General features: G+C 38.4%; 1 protein-coding gene across 2 annotated transcripts in view; it reads right to left on the bottom strand.

The window, feature by feature from the left end:
- GTPBP8 (GTP binding protein 8 (putative)) overlaps positions 1-20,038 on the bottom strand; it is a 28,510-nt gene that overhangs the window by 4,204 nt on the left and 4,268 nt on the right. The window contains exons 2-6 of one of the 2 annotated variants that reach the window (XM_001366848.4): positions 17,894-17,992; positions 16,767-16,897; positions 15,259-15,358; positions 11,728-11,846; positions 7,755-8,417 (exon numbers count right to left, since the gene is read on the bottom strand). In XM_001366848.4, coding sequence (XP_001366885.1) covers positions 8,327-8,417; positions 11,728-11,846; positions 15,259-15,358; positions 16,767-16,897; positions 17,894-17,992 — 540 coding nt within the window. In that variant the 3' untranslated portion in view covers positions 7,755-8,326. Of the gene's footprint in view, positions 1-7,754; positions 8,418-11,727; positions 11,847-15,258; positions 15,359-16,766; positions 16,898-17,893; positions 17,993-20,038 lie in introns of those variants that run through there. The other variant, XM_056793463.1, reaches the window with a different exon arrangement.

The raw sequence follows: 20,038 nt of genomic DNA, 5'->3' as shown, positions 1-20,038 counted from the left end.
TTAAATAAGTCTTGTCCAGGTCAATGCATTGCTATTCTACCCCAGGGATTCTTAATCTTCTTTGGGTCATGCGGGGAGCCAACAGACCCCCACTATCAACACAGGCACAGTTTGGGAGCCGGGAACTGCACGGCAGCCCCCGAGAAAAAGCCCCCCCACTAACCCTCTTCTGTGACTTCTCTCTCTCCAACTTTCCTAACTAATGGACTTTGATTATTATTCTCTCCAATAGAGGAGAAATAATATGAGAGCAAATACTTACAGGATCAATACATATATATCCCACTTTAATCCCCCTAGGTTATTGCCCCAAAAGATTACAGTTACAGAATTAAAGCCCAAAGATTATTGCCTATTACCCCCCTCCTTTCCTTCTCCACAGAGCCACATTCACTCCCATGACAAGCCAGGCGAGCCAAGAACATCAATCATCTTCAAGACACACGCCACTGAATTCTGTTTATGGACAGAAACCAGGCAACATTGCCAGGCTTTAAAGTCACACAAGAAAAATAGAACTTGCAAGTTGAGGAAAACCCCAAATCTGGTCTGTCATTAGATTGCCCTCTAACCTTGGACTTGGCTATGAAATGTTTTGTTACCCATCTCCCAAGTAATTGTGATGGACTGAAAGCTGACCCAAAGCAACAATGATTCTCCTCGGTCAGGGAGAACCAACCTCTAGATCACCCTGTCTGTGTCATTCATCTAGAGCAACAGTGTTTCACTGACTATCTCCTTAGCCTACGCGTCTTGTTACGTTCCATGGAAACATGTATGTAGAAAATTGATTGTGTGCCAAAGAAGTACGTGCTTGAAACCCTATATAATAAGCGAACCTCTGTGCTAGGGCAGACCACTGACGCCTATGCATGTGGGCTTGAGCACACAGTGCTTCTCATCTCCATTACTCGACTGGATCGACCCAGCTAGAGTAACCCTGGCCCCTCAGAGAGACCGCTGGATGGCTCTCAATAGGGTCATGGATCCACTGGATAGTCTAGTGAAGCATACGGACCCCTTCCTTCTCAGAATTGTTTGAAATGCACAGAATGCAATCCATAGCATTCACAAGTCAGTGGAAATAGAGTTGCTAACATCATAATAAAGTTCATGGACCCCAGACTAAGAACCCCTCCTATCCCTTCCACCTCCCTTTTCTTTGTCTCCTTTAACAATTACCTGAACCCTGTCTTTATTCCTTCTTAAAACATCCGATCTTTATCTTTCAGTTCTATCAAAAAAGTGTAATATCTTGGGGGCAGTTAGGTGGCTCAGTGGATGGAGAGCCAAGCCTAGAGATGAAAGGACCTGGTTCAAATGCAGTCCCAGATACTTCCTAGATGTGTGACCCTGGCAAAGTCACTTAACCACCACTGCCTAGCCCTCACCACTCTTCTACCTTGGGACCAATACACAGGACCAATTCTAAAGTTAAAAAAAAAAGTTAATAGCTGCTGCTGTTTAATTTCTGTGGACCGAGCATCTTTCATTTAAGTCTGTTTACATTTGAGCTTTAAAATATGCAGGTAAGGACTATGGAATCTAAAACCAACTACTTAATTGAGCATTAAAAGGACCAAAAGTTAAAATAATAGAGAATGGTACTTCCTATGTGCTATCAAGTCAGGAACTCAGGAAGCTAAATCTACAGCAGTTGGAAAGCAGGAATAATTTCTGCTACTATTGCATGCCCCTCGCCAATCTCTTAGACTTCACTACCTTGCAGACAAACAGCCCATCCACAGCTTCTTTACAGAACCTGTTAGCACACACTAAGGGAGCCACTGCCTGCTTATATAGAGCATCTGGAGTGGGAGGTAGACTCCCTGCAGTTGCAGACACAAAGGTGGTGCCCCAATTCTTGCTAGGGTGACCAATCTTACCACATCAAGGAATAAACTTTTGCAGAAGGGACTTTTCTAGATAAGTGAAGCGTTGGCCTTTTTCCATTTTCACTCTAGTGGGTTTTCTAAATTATATGTATGCTTCTCTTCCTTAGTAATCAGCATCCTAAATGACAACTTTTTCTTAATGATTCTATCCTTTCTAATTCACTTATTGTAGAATATTTGCTAACAAAGCTGAGAGTTGGGTACTGATATCATGAATTGCATCGGAAACTTTCTTTTTTTAAAAGCCAGTCATCCAGGCTTGGAGACAGGAAGTCCCATTTTCAAACCTGACCTCAGACACTTCCTAGCGGTGTGGCCCTGGGCAAGTCATTTAACCCCCATCATTTCCTAGCCCTTACTGCTCTTCTGCCTTGGAACCAGTACTTAGTATGGATTCTAAGATGGAAGGTAAGGGTTTAAAAAAGCCAGTCTACTTTTTTGTTCCTTTTGTCTGTCTCGTGATAAAGGCTATTTGGCTTGGCCCTAAAGCAATGTTGCCTCCCTGAAAAATTAACTTTCTTAGAGACTAAAAGAAAATAAGTATTGACAGCCTTTGATTTGTCAATAACATTTAAGTCTTTTCATCACTAAAATATAACCCATCCCGTATCTTAGCAACTTCATGGGGTTTGGAGGAGTATTCTCCCTTGTCCTTTGAAGAATTTGTGTTAGTATATTTGGGCAACTAGATGTCCTAATAGATAAGAGGTTTGGGATCAGGACGTCTTCCTCAGTTCTAGTCTCAGACATCAAAGAGTCGTGTGACCCTGGGCAAGGCACTTCACCCGGTTTGCCTCAGGTTTTCTGTAAAGCGGGCCACAGAAGGAAATAGCAAACTACTCTAGAATCTTTGCCAAGAAAACTCCAAATAGGCGTCATGAAGAGCTGGACATAACTGAAATGACTAAAAAACAAAATTTTGGGGAAGGTCCACCACCTCAATTCCAAATCATTATTATCATGAGATTCCAAGTTACTTCACCATTGGGGCTCTTAAGTTTACTTATCAGAAAAGAGATTAGGCTAGATGACTCTAAAGTTCCTTCCAGCATTAAGCCTATGATGTTATATAGATACAAAGACCTGGTCATTGCAACTAACCCTGATTTTGCAGACAAGGAAACTGAGACCCAGACAAGGAGGCAGCTCGGTGACACAGAGATGCTGAGAATAGGTTTTTTAATCACTTTTTTCCCCAAGTAACAAAAATTGATTTGTCCTCACTTCATCCTCCTATTTAAAACAAAACCCTTGGATTTTTTTCCCCTCTAAACCCTTATCTTCTGTCTTAGAACCAATAGAAGAGTGGTATGGTCTAGGCCAGTGATGGTGAACCTATGGCACGGATGCCAAAGATGGCAATTGATTGCCCCTCCCCTCCCAGTTCATTACTAGAAAGGCAGAGGGGCTCAGGTGGAGCTTCTCCCCTCCCCCTCTCCACAGCCCCTCCACCTAGCAGCCCAATGGGAGTGCTTCCTCCCTCCTCTGTGTGGGATAAATGGGGTGGGTGGCATGGCACAGCACTGTATCTGGGGCTAGGCAATTGTAATGAAATGACTTTCCCAGTGTCATAGCTAGGAAGTGTGTGAGGCTGGATTTGAAGCCAGGACCTCTTTTCTCCAGGCTTAGCCCTCTTTGCACTGGCCACCTAGCTGTCTAAAGCAAAGCCCTTATAACAAATATGCCTAGCAAAGCAAACAAGTCCTTGCCTTGTACTCTGAGTTCAGATATATATGTCTCCTACTCATAGTGAATCCATTCCCTTCCCTGTTTGTAGATAGGTATCAGGCTTCATCATCTTTCCTCTGAAATCAGGGTTGATCATCGCTTGGTCAGAATTCTTATTAATATGGATTTCAAAGTTGTCAAGCTATTTTTGCTGTCTAAAATTGGTAATATTTGGCCCACCAGCACCTCTTAAAATATGATTAATCAAGACTCATAAAAATGAGCCAATTTCATCAACATAAGTTTTTTTTTTTAACACTGCCTCTAGCTGTTGATATTTGGTAAATGAGAAATGGGTTCTGAAAAAGTCATTTCTTTTCATCAACTACATCTAGTTTTTTAAGCGGTTTCTCACTTTGAAATGCCAAATATGATTTAGATAACTGTATTTAACTAACTAAAAACATCTTGTCTTTCTAGTTATTGTTGGACCAAAAAGAGGCACACTGACCTTTTTAATGAGAACTAATTAGGTAAAACAGTTTAGGTGCTATAATGTAGTTTGCAAAATCTGTCAACATGCAACCATTTGGGTTGCTTGGCTATGCATAGACTGTTTACTGTCTCTACGCTTTTATGTCACAAAGCACAGAGCTAAAATAATATTGTATTGATTCAAAAACTTGTATTTGCTTTGTTCAAGGATAAAATTTGTCTCTTCCTTTTTAAAGTTAATAAAAGTTTCTTAGCTTGTCTTTTGCCTTTCACTAGAGGTGAAGAAACATAGGACAGACTCTCTGTTCAGTAGAAAGAGCGCTGGGCCTAGAGTCTGGAAGACTCATCTTTTTGAGTTCACATCTATAATATTAGGATTATAAATTGTATTGTTAGGATGGAGATTGACTAGATACTTTGGCTTGTGTCCACAAAGTATCCCAGTTCTCCTTGAAGGAAAGTCCAAGAGTGAACCTTTCTTCATTGGGCTCAATACACAAACTGCCTTGGAGACCATTATATATTTGTATTATAAAGTTAAATATTAGGATTGAGATAACCAGGATGCCTTAACTCTAAGGGAACTAGATTCTCCGCCCACTTTCCTTTCATCACAAGTGAAATTCTTCTGCCTTGGTTTCACCCAAGCTACTCTATAAAATTCCTTATCAATAACTAAATCCCCAAAATACTAAGTTAATTAAATCCTTATATATAAGTAAAAATATCTATTTCTTAAAGCTGTCTCCAAGTAAGCAAAGACAGTAAGCCAAAATGTCAGTGGCTCACTGAGCTGAGTGTGGCTCTGAGATGAGACTCAAGAGTCCAAGTAAATTTTACTGATCACAGTAGGGGAACAAAATCATAGCTTGCCCTGATAGTCAAATAGAACTATAATTCAAGTGGACCAAGCAAGTTCCCTCTGGAAGCAGAGAGGTTTTATAATATCTAGTGGGAAACAGATAGCTCATGCAGATATAACTAAGGAATTATTGTCAACTCTATGGTTACCAAAGGAGTTGGCAATGATTCACTGCAGAGCACATTCTTTAGGACAAGATCTAGTTGTACCAGGAAATTGCCAACATGGCTCTGAGTTGCCTTTTGGTCTTAGGAGTACTCGGCTTCTGGTACTTAGGTCTTAGGAGTACTCGGCTTCTGGTATGTCTGCTACTCTCTTGGGAAATGCTTCTGGATCCCTCAGACAGCACAAACGGGGTACTCAACACGAGGAAGACACCACTGCAGTTTAGCTTTTGATATCATGTCCCCTCTTGCACAATTCATATAAAAGATATTTGCTATCCCTCTGACACACTGTTGTAGATGGAGAAGCCAGAAGTAGATCATCTACAAAATGTATCACCTTGTTGTCTTTAATACATATTTTTCAGATCTTTATTTAAGATTTGGGAAAATAAAGAACTTTCATGGAATCCCTGTGGCCAACACCAGGAGATCTGATTTCCTTGCCATGTAAATGCACATATCTTTTGGGAGTCCTTGAGTATTGGTATAGAGAAGAAAGCAGAATATAAGTCAACCACAGTAAAATATTTTGCATTACTTGGGATCGAGGAGATGATCATTGCAGGATTTGGGTGAGACTTTACTATGTGATCAGATCTTGGACAAATCTTTAAGCTACTCTCCCATTTTCGTCTAGCTTGGGTTTTTTCACTGGTAGAATTGGGGTGTTGTATTCTGAAATGTATGGTACTATGATTACTTGCTGCAATAATGACTAGATGATAGGGGTCATACCAGCAATACCCTCTTTACTCAATGGATAATGTGCAATGTATGGTGCAGGACCTCTCTTCATTACCACACTAACAGCTGTTGCTGATTTTAATAAGCCTGCATCTGTAGAATGTGTGGCCCAAAGTTCTTGTGGGATATCATCTGGTATTAGATAGATGTTATTTCCTTCCCCTTCTGCCTCTACTGTATCCAAAAATAGTTTAGGAAAAAGACTCGGATATTCTTCTGGAAGTTGTAAAGAAATATCTCCAGCGGATGTACATTGCATTGTAGCCCTTAATTTACACAGAAGATCCCTGCCCACTAAATTCATTGGTGAATTTGACATTAGGAGAAAGGAATGTTCCACACTTAGAGGTCCTAGGGAAACCATTCTTGGTTCTAGCTTTTTGACTTTCTGTGGTTTTCCTGTCACACCCACTACTTCCATAGTACCCATTGGTTTGCACTCCTCAGGGGATCTCTGCAACACTGACTTGGCAGCACCTGTGTCCAAAAGATAATTGTAATACTCTTACTCCATTTAGGGTCACATAGGGCTCTGTGCTGTTCTCTGGAGAATGTATAGATATCACAGGTACTAGGATACTAGGATCAGGGAAACTTAGCTCTTGTTCCTGTCCTTCACTCTCCAATTCCCCATTTGTTTTTGTTCCACTTATTTTCCAGGGTTTAAAGTTCACTGCTAATTTCATTGTAAGCATTTCCTATCTATTTCCTATAAGTTCCATTTCATTATTCCCATATTGTAATCATTTTACTATACTGTCCTGTTCACACCTTCATTCATACCCTTTTGCATTTCAAGTTTCTGGGCATTCTCATCAGGTATCTCAGAAGAGCACCTGATTTTATATACACTTGCATGGCATTCGGGTCTGGGGCTTGCTGTGAATTGTGGCAGCATCCAGCTTCACAGTACTTTGTGAAATTTGGTCTCTGGAATGCACTGCCAAACCGGTTGTCAAAATCAAAATTATTCTGCTTGAATCCGCTATAGTTATTAAACGATTGCCTCAGTTTCCTCTGTAGCTCCGTTCTGAGAATTGTCCACTGAATCTGTAGTTCCTCATCAAGCCATATCTGTTGCAAAGAGAGCACCTGGGTGGGTTTTTCCTATATTGCCTAGGTGTAATTATTCCTAGGTGGTCTATAAGTTCTCATTGCAGCCACTGTCTATTTGCTTTTAATTTCAAATTAAAGGCTTTTACCTCTCTAGCCAAATTATCTATGACATCATTTTTCTCATCAGATTGTCTTTTGTCATCTTGGTATATATATGTTGCAACTCTTTTAAGTTCATGCAAACCCATGTCAAACCAGTTTAGACAGCTGCTATGAAAGAAATTTCTTAACATAGGGCAAGCATTTTTGACAAATTGCCTATGGATGTGACTGATATTGTCTTCAGTAAGCAAATTCAGTCCAATCTACTTTTCTGCAGATTCTATGACAGGGTCCAGAAAACTTGATGGAGTCTCTCCTACCTCCTGCCTCAATCGTTCAAAACTTAGACCAAGTCCCCTGGTGCTTGGAATTCAGTCTCATGGTCTACATAATGGCTTCCCTGGCTGTGCAAAGTTCCCTGTAAGATGCAATGGAGTTGAGTTCTCCCAATCTGGGTCATTCTGGCCAGTTGGGAAGACTGGGGTTCTTATTAGTCTCCTCAATTATCTACTGTTTCTCCCATTTAGTTAAAACTTCATCCATAAGAATATCAAAATCCAAGTATGAGGAATCAAAGATTTTGACTATTCGCCTAAACTATTTCACGACCCCCATAGGTTCTTTCTCAAATTTTGGGATAATCTTTTTTATGGCTTCGAGGTCTGCTTGTGTGAATCTCTGGTGGACTTTGACATGCCAGATTCCCATATCTGGAGAAACCATAGGTATTTCTCTTAAGGGGAACATATGTAGTATTTCTAAGCATAGTGTACAATTGAAATTTATTTTAAGCAAATAAGACAAATCCATTGGGTTCTCAAAAGATGTACTCTACACACCTTGAGATTTCCACATTCTCCAGCCCCTACCCATATCCGTGGGTTGCAGGTTTGGTGCCTGTTCTTCTAGGTTTGGTATTGGGGGAAGTCTTGACCACATCAACCATGGAGATGCAAAGTTGTTTACAATGTTGTAAATTCTGAGTGATGAGTGATGATGAGAAGGGAAGGAAGAATCCCAATGCCTGGAGGGAAGATCCTATGATCTGGAAGTCTTTCTTGTCAGCTTAAACTATGTGCTTTAATTTCTAATGACAAAGAATGTTGATCCATGAGAAAACAAGTTAAAGTTTCAACTTCTTAAAAAGATAATAACTTTTCAAAATATTCATTCTAAATTGAATAGCAAAATTAGAGCCATTATAATTAGTTCTTAGTGTTTGAAACTGAAGCAGATATTACTTTGGGAAGATGCAAAGGGTCCTCTTTCCAAGTTAAAGATATACAACATTTAAAACAATGCTGATGTCCTGGCTGACATAGCCAGCCTTTGTATCTTTAGCTGAGCTGTCTGCCATTGATTTTACAGTTTCCTGTTACATAGGTCATAAAACACCTCAACAGATGGATTCCAGAGTACGTCACAGAACTGTGAAAAGAAGAAAAAAAGCTATGTAATTTTTCCCCTTTGAGTAATATTAATCTGAATTTATTTTACTTTTGAAATTACATTTATGGCCTGTATCACCTCTTGGGAATATCACTTATGAAATAGTGGGTTTTTTTTTAAAATAAATGTTGCTAAAACTTTAAGGGATGCCCCTTAGTTCTAAAATCCTGAGGCTTACTGAACAATCAACCAATAAGAATTTATTAAGTACCTGGTCTGTGCCTGGCCTTGTATAAATCAGTGGAGAGAAGAAGTACAAATAATGAAACCCATCCCTACTCCAAGCATCTTTACATGCTACTGGTAGAGAGAAGTACCTTTAAAAATGCAAAGAACATAAATATAAAATGAATAAAAACAAAAATTAGGTGGTTTGGGAGGGAGGGCACTAGCAGTTTGGGATAGAGGAGGGGGCTGGGAATCTGACATGGTTCTGTGTAGAATATAGAGCAGCATCCTTATCTTGGCACTGTTTAGAAGGATAAAGAGCACTCCATGACAGATTTTTGATTCCATATTTTAAAGGTAGCTTTTCCACTTGGAACATCTAAATCTATCCTTCCTGAGCTTGTTTTTATTCCTTCCCAACCTTTCTTTTTCCAGTTCATAGTTCTTTAGTTTGTACTCATATAGCCTATATGTCAGCTTCTTGGTAATTTTATTTTATTTTATTTTTTAATTCCTTACCTTCTGTCTTAGAATTGATATAGAGCCACCTAGCTGACCCTCTTGGTCATTTTAGCTGCTCAATCAGAATGGCTCAGAGCTATTTCAGGCTTATACGTCCTGGATTTTTACAGACGTGTAATAATTTAAAATCATAGCATATTTAGGTAATCACAATGATTCCCAGGTTATAACTTAGCTTGGATGCCACTGTCCTATAACTATAGCTTGGATTGTATTTTTTCCCTCTTTAATCATGTTCTTTGAATTTGTCCATCCTTCTCCCCTGCTAACTCATAACTTCCTGAGATCTTCCTGTCACAACCTTTATCATTATATCTTAACCTCAATGGTAAATAGGGAGTTCTGGGACAATACTTAGAAATAAAAATTTAAATCTGATCTAGACTGGCATTGTCTAGGATGACATGTATAAAATTGTTTCTAAATTGCTAGTCTTTTCACAGACTATTGCTTAGTCTTACCAATGAATCATATCATGAAAAGGTCTTTTAGAGCTTAAAGGCTATTAATATCCTTCTTAGAAAAAAATCCTAGTGACTGATTTGATGTTAAGGGTAAGATGAAGAGGTATCAGAAGAGGAAAAAAAACTGCCACCGAAGAGAAAGGCAAAGAAATGATCTAGTTCTGACCCCTCAACTTCTCCTTAGTCCTCAGCTGCTTTCCTCCTCTCATTAGAGGGCTGAGCAATAAACTTTCCAAAGCCTTCCTTTATATAGAGGGCTCATAACAATCTATTTTCCAGTGACTGCTTTGCTTTGATTTCAAATCCACATCATGCCTCTGAACTGGGTGCCCTCTGCTGGCCTTCCCCATCCCCTTTTCGGCTTCCTTGTATATATTGTCTTCCTCCATTAGATTGTAAAGTCCTTGAAGGCAGGTACTGTTTTTTCTTTATTTATATCCCCAGTGCTCAGCATAGCATCTGGCACAAAACAGGCACTTAATGTTTACTGACTGATAAAAGAACCAAAGGGAAGGGGAGAGAATGCCCATGGTGCCTCTAGTGCCACAGGTTTCCCATCCCTGCAAGAGTGACAAGTGAAATGAAGGCTTCCTAAAAGTGATGGAGTAGGAAAGAACCTGATGTTCAAAGCCTGTGTTCTGGCCACTAGAACATAACAAAACTGGTTTCAAATTGCCTCTAAGATGAAAAACAAATCCCCTCCCCCTATCATTTTAACTCCACGTACAACCTGGCTACAGTCTATCTTTCCAGGCTGACTGCATGGGCCAGCAGCTCTGCTTCTGACTTCACCCCCATGCTTTTTGGCTCCCTCTTCTGTGTGGTCTTTCCCAGGGAATGGAAGCTTCTCAAGGGTGGGACCCATCTCTTTTTTGCTTTTATTTCTGTCCCCAGAGCTTGGCTCTGTGTCTAGCCATAGTAAACCTTAACAAACTGCTTGCTGCCTGGCCTGCTGACACATCAGTCTCCTGCCCTCCCTCTTTCTTCTGGGTAATTGGCCTATACTTGTCTTCTATACAGCAGGCCCCATATCCAAAGGGGATCCATTTTAAGACCTTTTGAGGATGGCTGAGGCCACAGATATAAATGAATGCCTGCCGTTAATTTTAGGGGTCTGAACGGGCAGCCATGTGGGCACAAATGCACTACCAGCACCCCTGCCCTTATGCCTGGGGGCCATTATTACAATAAATAAGGGCTTTCTTAAACAAAGGCACTGTGACAAAACTACAACCACCTTTTAGGGGTTATTCCCTAATTCCCTGACTTGTCACACTCTGATCTTAAGATATTTCATAACACTTTGTATTCTTTAATATTTTGCCTTTTGTGTATACATGATCTATCAAGAGGCATATTCTATATCTTCCCAGCCTAAAATGTAAGCTCTTTGAGGTCAGTGAGTGTTTTTACTTTTATATTTGTATCCCCAGGACATAGGAATAGTGATTGGCACACATTAGATTCTTAAGAAATATTTGAGCAATAAAAATGATCAACTTGAAAAATAACAATCCTCTCTACCAATTTGCCTCTTTGGTTAAATGATTACATCTGTCTTGTAAATAAATAATATTTCTTTATAGTTAGCAATGCTTTACTCTTTTAAAATATGATATCACTACATCAAAAAGTAGAATGGGAGGCAGTTAGGTAGTTCAGTGAATTGTGAGCCAGATCTAGAGATGGGAAGTCCTGGATTCAAATTTGGCCTCAAGCCATTTCCTGTGTGACCCTGGGCAAGTCACTTAGCCCCTACTACCTACCCCTCACTACTCTTCTGCCTTGGAACCAATACACAATATTGAGTCTAGGATGGAAGGTAAGAGTTTAAAAAAAAAAAGCTGCTGAAGGATCGAACAATTCCAAGGAAAGAAGGTAGACTAAAGAATCATACTTGCCTGAAGTGTCTATCAGCCAAGATTTTCCAAGTCTCATTGTCCTGCCCCTTTTCAATTAATGCTGCTCTAACATCAGAATTTCTCTTTTTAAAAAAATCTTTAACATTTGATTTAAAAATTATTGAGTTCTAAAGTCTTCCCCTCTCTCCCACCCACTAAGAATGTCAAGCAGTCTGATATTAATACTATATGACATCAGAATTTCTTAAAAGTCATAACATTAATTAAATTTACCTGACTGGAAACAGTTGAGGAAAGCATCCCTGGGTTTGAGTGTCAACAAACTCTTGGATCTGCAAAACTTGCTTTGCAATATGACCTTTGGAAGCTTTGTCAATTTTTGTTAACACCATCTACAGAAAAATTCATTTCAAAAATGAGAATGAATGGGGGTTGGAAAAAAAATCTAAGTGAATCACTATGTGGTTGAAAACAATACAATCCTATTAGTAACTTGTGCTTACATAGCCCTTTCTTTATAAAAATCCAAGGAAGAAAAAGTGCAAATATTAGTTTCATTTTACAAATAAGAACATTGTTGCAGAGAAGGTCCTATTGCCATTAAGTGTCAGATTTGGAATATCAGTAAATCTACTTTTATTGAAAATTATTCCCATATCCTCTAGGCCAGTGATGGTGAACCTTCTAGTGATGGAGTGCCTGCCCATTCCCACCTTACCCCTTACCCCACACAGGTGAGGGAGGAAGAGCTCCCATTGGGCTGCTGGGTGGGTGAAGGAATGTCCTCAGTGAGTGTAGAGGGGAGGAGGGGAGTGGCCCCAGCACTCTGCTTCCCTCTAGCTCTGCTGCCTGTAAGCCACCCACCTTACCCTCTGTGCACTCCCATTGGGCTGCTAGGCAGAGGGTTTGGGGAGAGGGGGAGGGGTGCCTGAGTCCCTCTGCCTTTCTAGTTATGAACTGGTGGGGTGGAGTGGGGGTGGGGGGGAAGGGCGGCTGAGTGCCTACAGAGAGTTTTCTGTGCCATCTTTGGCAGCTGTGCCATAGGTTTGCTATCATTACTCTAGGCATTTTGACTAACTAGAGACTATTCCTACTTCCTCTCCCATGGGAGGATAATCTTTTTTTTTCTTTTTAAAGACATACACTGGCATTCATAATAAGATAATATAACTCTTATAATTCCATTTGCAGAAAAGAATGTTAGCTTTTAGTTGAAGTTGAGGAAAATCAGTGATCTGATAAACATCTGTGTTTTCCACACTAAGGATTTTAAAAATATAAATTAAACTTATTATTTTATATATCTCAAAATATAAATAAATTTAGATAAAAATTATCTCTATATATCTAAAGTATGTAAATTTGCTAAATTTATATTAATTAAATTCTGATCATATGTCTATTAAAAATAACTTTAAAAATTCACTGATTTTGCTGTGTGAGGCAAGAAATGTTAGAACTCATCATATAGAGCTTTTTACATTCAGCAAAGTTGCATGTTCCATTAAAAAAAAGGGGGGGGGGCTAAGACCTTTATGTTCAAAAATATTTATAGCAGCTATTTTTGTGGTGGCAAAAAATTGGAAACTCAAAGGATGCCTATCAATGGAGGAGTGGCTAAACATGTTGTGGTATATGAATGAGATCCTGTGAATCTTAAAAATTCTTAGACCCTACTTCAGAAGATTTGGTTAAGACCATTCCCCATTTTAAACAATGAAGGTACTTGATCAGGAATGTGAGAACTCTACTCCACCCATACTTAAGCATACTTTAGGGGAAGATAAAGTTGTAAACTCTTTACTGAACAATATAAAGTACTTAACCCATACTTAAAGTAAAGCTAAAAAACCTTAAGCTGGGTCTATTTTTAGATCTAATACAAAAAGGTGCTAAGTACCTATGAAAGTCAAATTAATCACTAAAAGGTCAGGTAACTTGCAAACTTGCAAGGGACAAGCTTAACAAAAGAGGTGTGAAGTTTTAGTCTACCCAGAGAAGTTGAGAACTAAAGAAGGTGTGAATTAAGAATGGTCACTCCTGTGAAAACATCTACTGTGATTGGTAGATGTGAAAACTTAGGGGAGGTGACATAGGAGAAACTTCTCTTTAAAAGGAGGCCAGAAGGCCTCTGAATGGAGATACAGCCTTGGAAGCTGATGTGGAGCTTCCTGAGCTAAACTGAAGGGTCTCTCTGAACACTGGAATCTTGCTTGGGACAAAATCTTGTGGTAAATGGATTAAATAAACCTAGGCCTTTTTCTCATTATTTCCTCTTACTCTCTCTCCCCCTTTCATTAATTCCTTAATTTGTATTAATTAAAATCTCTCTAAAAACCCAGCTGACTTGGGTATATTTAATATTTGGGAATTTTCCCATGGCGACCACTATATTTTTGATTTGAAACCATATTTTCACGGTCACAGTTTAAGGCAATCACTCTTTTAACTGTCACAATGGAATACTATTGTGCTGTAAGAAATGCTGAAGGGAATGGTTTCAAAAAAACCTGGGAAGATTTAAATGAATTATTAATGCAAAGGGACATGAGCAGAACCAGAAGAATTATGTACACAGGAAGAGCAATATTATAAAGATAATCAACTGTGAAAGGCTTAATAATTGATCAATACAATGTTCCATGACATCTCAAAAGGATTCATGATATAAAATGTTCTCTTCACTGCACTGTTGGGCTCAGAATGCAGACTGAAACATATTCTCTCCCCCCTCCTCCCTTTTTTCCTAATTTAGAAATGTTTTGCATGACTGAATATGTATGATGGGTATTATCAATCTTGCATTCTCAAGATATGCCAGGTAGGATTGTCAAAGAGAGAGAATATGGAACTGAAAAAGAAAAAAAATTTTAAAGTGGGGAATGCCTTGATCACATGTTACTATTTTCATGAAATTCTTTGGCAAGCTTTTTGGATGTTGTTGGACGTCTATAAGTTTCTTTGAGACCAAATTATAGTAGGAGGTGGGAGACAAGTTAAAATATTAGAGCTGCTTTAAGTTCCCTGTGACTAGCAATAATTTGCATTCTTTATTTACCCTTAAATAGATTCAAAGCTATTGTCCAAAAGTATGGGCAAGTAAAATTGACAAAACATAACTTTTGTGATTTATCTGTTGTGTGCACATCTAAGAAAAGCAAATGGAGCAAGAGGATAGGTGAGATAGGAATTATTCTTATATTCTTCTAGACATTTTGACCCACTAGAGACTATTTCCATTGCCTCCCTACCTTGGGAAAGGAGAGGGTTATTCTTTAAAATTAAAAAAAAAAAGGCCTTAAGAAATAAGACAATCCTTTCAAGAAGGATTTTATTTTATAGAGGAATTCTATGTCTATAGTATTGAATTTGTTATACTGTTTCAAGAGCATGACTCCAACGATGTGAAAGATTTTGCAAAACATAGCTATGGTCACTGTGATAGGTTATCAACCATGGAGCTTCTGTTTTGTATTAAAAATAGTTTGTCAATCTTTCCTTTAGCCACAAGTTCATATTGTTTTTTTAAGTGCCTAAAAAGTAGATGAATGAGGGCTTTGTGTTACTTTGGGTATGGTTTTAATATCAAAAGATTCAGGCAAGGAGCAGAAAAAGAGAACAAGCACTGTAGAACTTTTTTTTTTTAAGCAGTGACTGATAATGGAACCAGATTCAATGTAAATTTTACCTCATCTTCTAAAACTGAACAGAAGCACCTTAGCCAGAGGCATAAATCTATCTTCACTGACACATTTTAACATTTGTAAATGCAATCACTTTGCAAATAATTTGGTTATCACTTACCACATAAGGTAATGCATATTCTTCACACATTTCTATAGCAATTCTGTCTGCTTTCTGAATTCCAACAACACTATCCACCAACAAAAACGTTCTAGTCAAACTGTAAGAATTAGAAACATGCAAAGATTACCAACAATACACTTTTCACAGATTTATCTACTCTTGTTATCTTTACAATTTCCCACTTCTCAACTCAACAAGCACATCCCCAATTCCTTCCTTCCTCCCACCCCCCTCGATATTTTCGTTATTTTCATTCTCAGACAATGGTCATTTGAGAGTTCTCAAAACCAAACATACCATTTCACTAGGAAATTCTGGCTCTGGCCCCTGAGGTGCCATTGTTTAACACAGACATACTTTTGAATAACTTTAATCCAATTAAATATAAATCTATGCAGGGAAGCTGGTTGGCTCAGGGGATAGAGCCAGGCCTGGATTTGGGAGGACCTGGGTTCAAATCTGACCTTAGACTGTGTGACCCTGGGCAAGTTACTTAACTCCATTTGCCTAACCCATGCCTTTCTGTCTTAGAGTTGTTACTGGAACAGAAAGCAAGGGTTTAAATATAAACATCTGTATAGACTTAGCTCAGAAACAAGGATATTACACATAGCTAACAAAGCTTTAAAGTTTATAGAGTGTTCTTTTCACAACTCTACGAGGTAGGTGCTATTATTGTCTTCTTTTTTACAGATGAGAAAACTGAGGCGAAAAGATTGAATAATTTGTTAAGGATCACTCAGATATTGTGTGACTGAGGCGGGATCTGAAATCTGGTTATCCTGACTCCAAGCCCAGCACTTTATCCACTCTGTGACCTGGATGCCTCACATAAAAAGAGGTACTGGATTCCCAGTTTATTGTTAAAGTAAAAGGACAAACAATCTGGAAATAGTATTATATACTTCATCAATACAAGAGTGATATGTACATGAAATGTATAACATTTGAAGCAGGCAACTATTATATTCAACTGTATTCAGGAATTCTGAATGCTTTTCAGAAAAGTAGGAAGGAACCCTACCAGAAATGTTCCTGAGGTTTCTTTACACGTGGCAAGAATGATGCTAAAAATTTTCTTTCTCTCAAAAATCTATCAAGTTTGTTTATAAGAATATTTTAAAAAATCTAAATAAGAAAAGCAAAACAAAGATGAAATGTCCAAATATATGTATAAAATGTTAATTAAAAAGAACTTTTTAATCTCTCAGACCCTGAGAGATATTACTTAACTTTGAAATGTTATTTCAATGCAGGGAAGCTAGATGGCTCAGTAGATAGAGAGCCAGACCTAGAGATGGGAGGTCATGGGTTCAGATCTGGCCTCTGATACTTTCTAGTTATGTGACCCTGGGCAAGTCCCTTAACCCTAACTGTCTACCCCTTACTGCTTTTTGGCCTTGAAAATAATACTTAGCATCAATTCTAAGATGAACAGTAAGGTTTTTTAAAAAAATGTTATTTGAATACTAAAGAACTATATTGTCCAACAAGTATTTCCTTACTTTGTCCGTTCTTTCAGATAAGCCTCTACCATTTCAACAAAATCTTTAGGTGCTTTGAATCCATAACCTGGCATGTCCACCAAAGTAAAATATTTTCCAACTTTGAAAAAGTTCATTTTCTTTGTATGTCCCTGAAAAAAGCAAATGGGAAAAAGATGTATTAAAAAAAATTTCAAATCAAAATGAGTATCTTCCCTGAATATTAAAGATTATGCCATGCTAGGAATAGCAGAGTTAAAATAAACATTAGACCTTCTCACTTCCATCTCAGCCATGTCTGCATTACATTAGGGTGACTCTTACAAACTTTCTCTTTTTTTTCAATCTCAGAGACCAGTACAGGTCTCACAGCCTTTTTCTATTTCCCCTAATCTATACATGTATAAGAAGGAAGGTAAAAGGGAAGATTGGTGGAAGGGTTCTTTGGTAGAATGACGATACTATTTTCTCTATGACCCTTACTAGCAATGGGCATTAGAGTGAGGTGATGAAAATCAGAGGCCTGAGGCTGAGTCTTCATGGGGATGAGAAAAGAGAGTTGGTAATGGTAGGGTTATGGGAAAACTTGGTGTAAGAGGAAAGAAACTCCCATTGATATCAGGAAGGAAAGTTCATGTTTCCTTGATATAACCTTCTTACCATGAAAGTTAGTTTCATAAGGGCAGCCATTAACACTAGAGAAGTGTATGAGGTTGAGTACTGTCTGTACTTAGGTGTATATCTTGGCAAGATACAACTGAAATTAAATAAAACAGTAGGTGAAACCAGAGGCCCTCAAATAGTTGTGAAACCATAAGTGGACTTTTCTTAGAAAAGAAAATAAAGAATGTCCATGAGAGGAAAACATGAAGTAATGGAAAGAACCACAACCCTGTTCTGGAAAGGCATAAAAGTGTTGGTAAGCATACAAAAAAAAATCTTGCCTTTCTTTCTAAGGTACACAAATAATTAAAGAATGAAAATGCCATTCTCTGTTGCCTGGAGTGAGTAAGCCCACATCAATGGCTTCTGCCATCAAAGAACACGTCCCATGGAAACACAAAGGTTTTTTGCATCTTCCCACCCATTACCACTCACTTTATAAAACACAGATATGTTCCATTCAGCTTTAAACATTTTAACCATACCGGCTTTTTTGAAACTCTGACTTCAACCTCAGGGACCAGAGAAAACAAAGCCTTTATTAGGGATGATTTTCCAACGTTGCTTCTTCCTATAAAGCAGATCTTACAGAAAAGAGAATTAAATTAGTAAGATAAAATGAAACCTGAGTATTTCTCTTCTCGGGTACAAATTTCTATAAAGACTACCATTTTTAAGGGGCTTTGTTTGTTTATTTTTTTGTATTTCCCCTTGACTCCAGAAATGAGAAACTTAAGTTTAGCTGAACCTATTGAAAAAAATTCCTGATACACAAGAGCACATGAACTTTCTTCTATAGGGGAAAGAATTATTGGAAATAGTAGCTTTGTAACATATCAAATATATATAAAACAGCGTTAAAAGAATTTTTATTAATTTCTCCTTTTTTATATTTAAGAGGAAAAGGAACAATAATATTTTTCTGTAAGAGACCCCCTGCTGTGCAGTTTGGCAGTTAGAGACCCTTTGCTGTGCTGCTTAGCAGCTAGTTAGAAGGGTGTGGCTGAGTGTGGTTTGTAAGTTGCAGAACTTTGGAAAGAACTTTTGTCTCTGGGTCTCCTGGGGAGAGGAGTGTGTGACTTGCTCTCTCTAGTTGGAGACACAGAAATGGAATTTAAGGCCTTATCAGCTTTATTGATCATTAATAACTTGGGTAGATAGGCAGTTAAGATAGTGGATATATTATTAGATAGTCAGAATAGAGTTATTAGATAGTCAGAATAGAGAAGAATAGGCAAGGGTTTCAGCCTAGCAGAAGACACTTCCCTCTGAGGCAGATAGATTTAGGGGTTTTTAGAAAAATTTACTTAGGATTGGGATCTTGGGTTTAGTTAACAAGCTATTATAAGATTACTCTCACTTTCCCCCTTCTTATTTCCTATCTGTATTTCTTTCTTTTTTTTAAACATTATTTTATTTGGTCATTTTCATACATTTCCTTGTTGTTGGTATTTGCATTAGGGTGCTCATTTAGCATCTCTCCTTGATCATGTCTATCTGTATTTCTTAATAATAAACTAAGTGTTTTACGTTTAATAAACTGTGCACTGGTTGTTGATCAAACTCCTGTCCCCCACCCCCTCCCATTTAACCCTTCACAATACGTTATTTCAAACTTTGAATTAAAATTATTTCAAATTTTGAAATATTTATTCATCACTCCTAGGTGCAAGGTGCTACACATTTCAACAAAAAAGTCTTTTAAAAATAGTGTTTAATTATCACTGCATGTAAGTTCAGAATCTGAAACTACTTGTAAAACCATTTCTTGCAGAGCAGGATCACAGAAGGGATAGTAAAGGGCATTTAGTCCAACTCCCTCATTTTATAGATGACACTCAGGCTCTTGGAGGTTTAGGGACTTGCTCAAGGTAATGGATCCCAGAGTTGGTGTGGTCATATTACCTTCCCCAGGGACATTAAACCAGCAAGGCTTTGTAAGCTGAATTATTTCAGGCATTGCCAAATTAATCAGAAATTAGAGTGTGTATAGCCTTTCTGGGCTTAGCAATGGTGCATTTCTAATCTACCAAGAAAATTCCAGTTCAAATATGATACATTCATGTAATCATCTCAAAGAGGATATGCTTCATTTCACTGACTTTTGGCCAGCAAATAGTTTTCATTCGATTTGAACATTCTTTCAATGTTCAAATTTAAAGACAGGCATGATTGCTTTAAGAAGTCGATAAGCAGTATACCAAAGAGCAAGGCAAACTTTCTCCTTCCCCATGCCCCTGCCCCAGCTGTCCAATTACTGCCAAGCTAGGCCTTTTCTAGCTGGATTCTGACTCTCTCTCATCCCTGCTCCTGCTGGAGGCAATCTAGAGCTCTCACTTGGAATCTCTACTTACTTCCTAGCAATAAATGGTCAGTGACATGGCCTGTCCTATCTTCTTAAAATCTACCAGAGCTTATGATCTTCCCCCTGGAATTGCTCTTCCATCAGCCATTATACCCTGAGTACTCCTTGGTCTTCTCATCTGCCCTGCCTCTGCAATGTATGGGAAACCTTTCCACTTACCCTGAAGCGGAACCCCCTTATATGTATGTTGTTTCCCCAAATTAGAATGTGAGTTTCTTGAGAGAAGGAACTATCTGTCTTTTCTATAGGCACACAGTAAGCACCT

Source organism: Monodelphis domestica, chromosome 4, assembly GCF_027887165.1.
Source record: "Monodelphis domestica isolate mMonDom1 chromosome 4, mMonDom1.pri, whole genome shotgun sequence".
NCBI lineage: Eukaryota > Metazoa > Chordata > Mammalia > Didelphimorphia > Didelphidae > Monodelphis > Monodelphis domestica.
The sequence above is the reverse complement of the archived record's forward strand: the minus strand, read 5'-3'. Positions and strand labels throughout refer to the sequence as shown.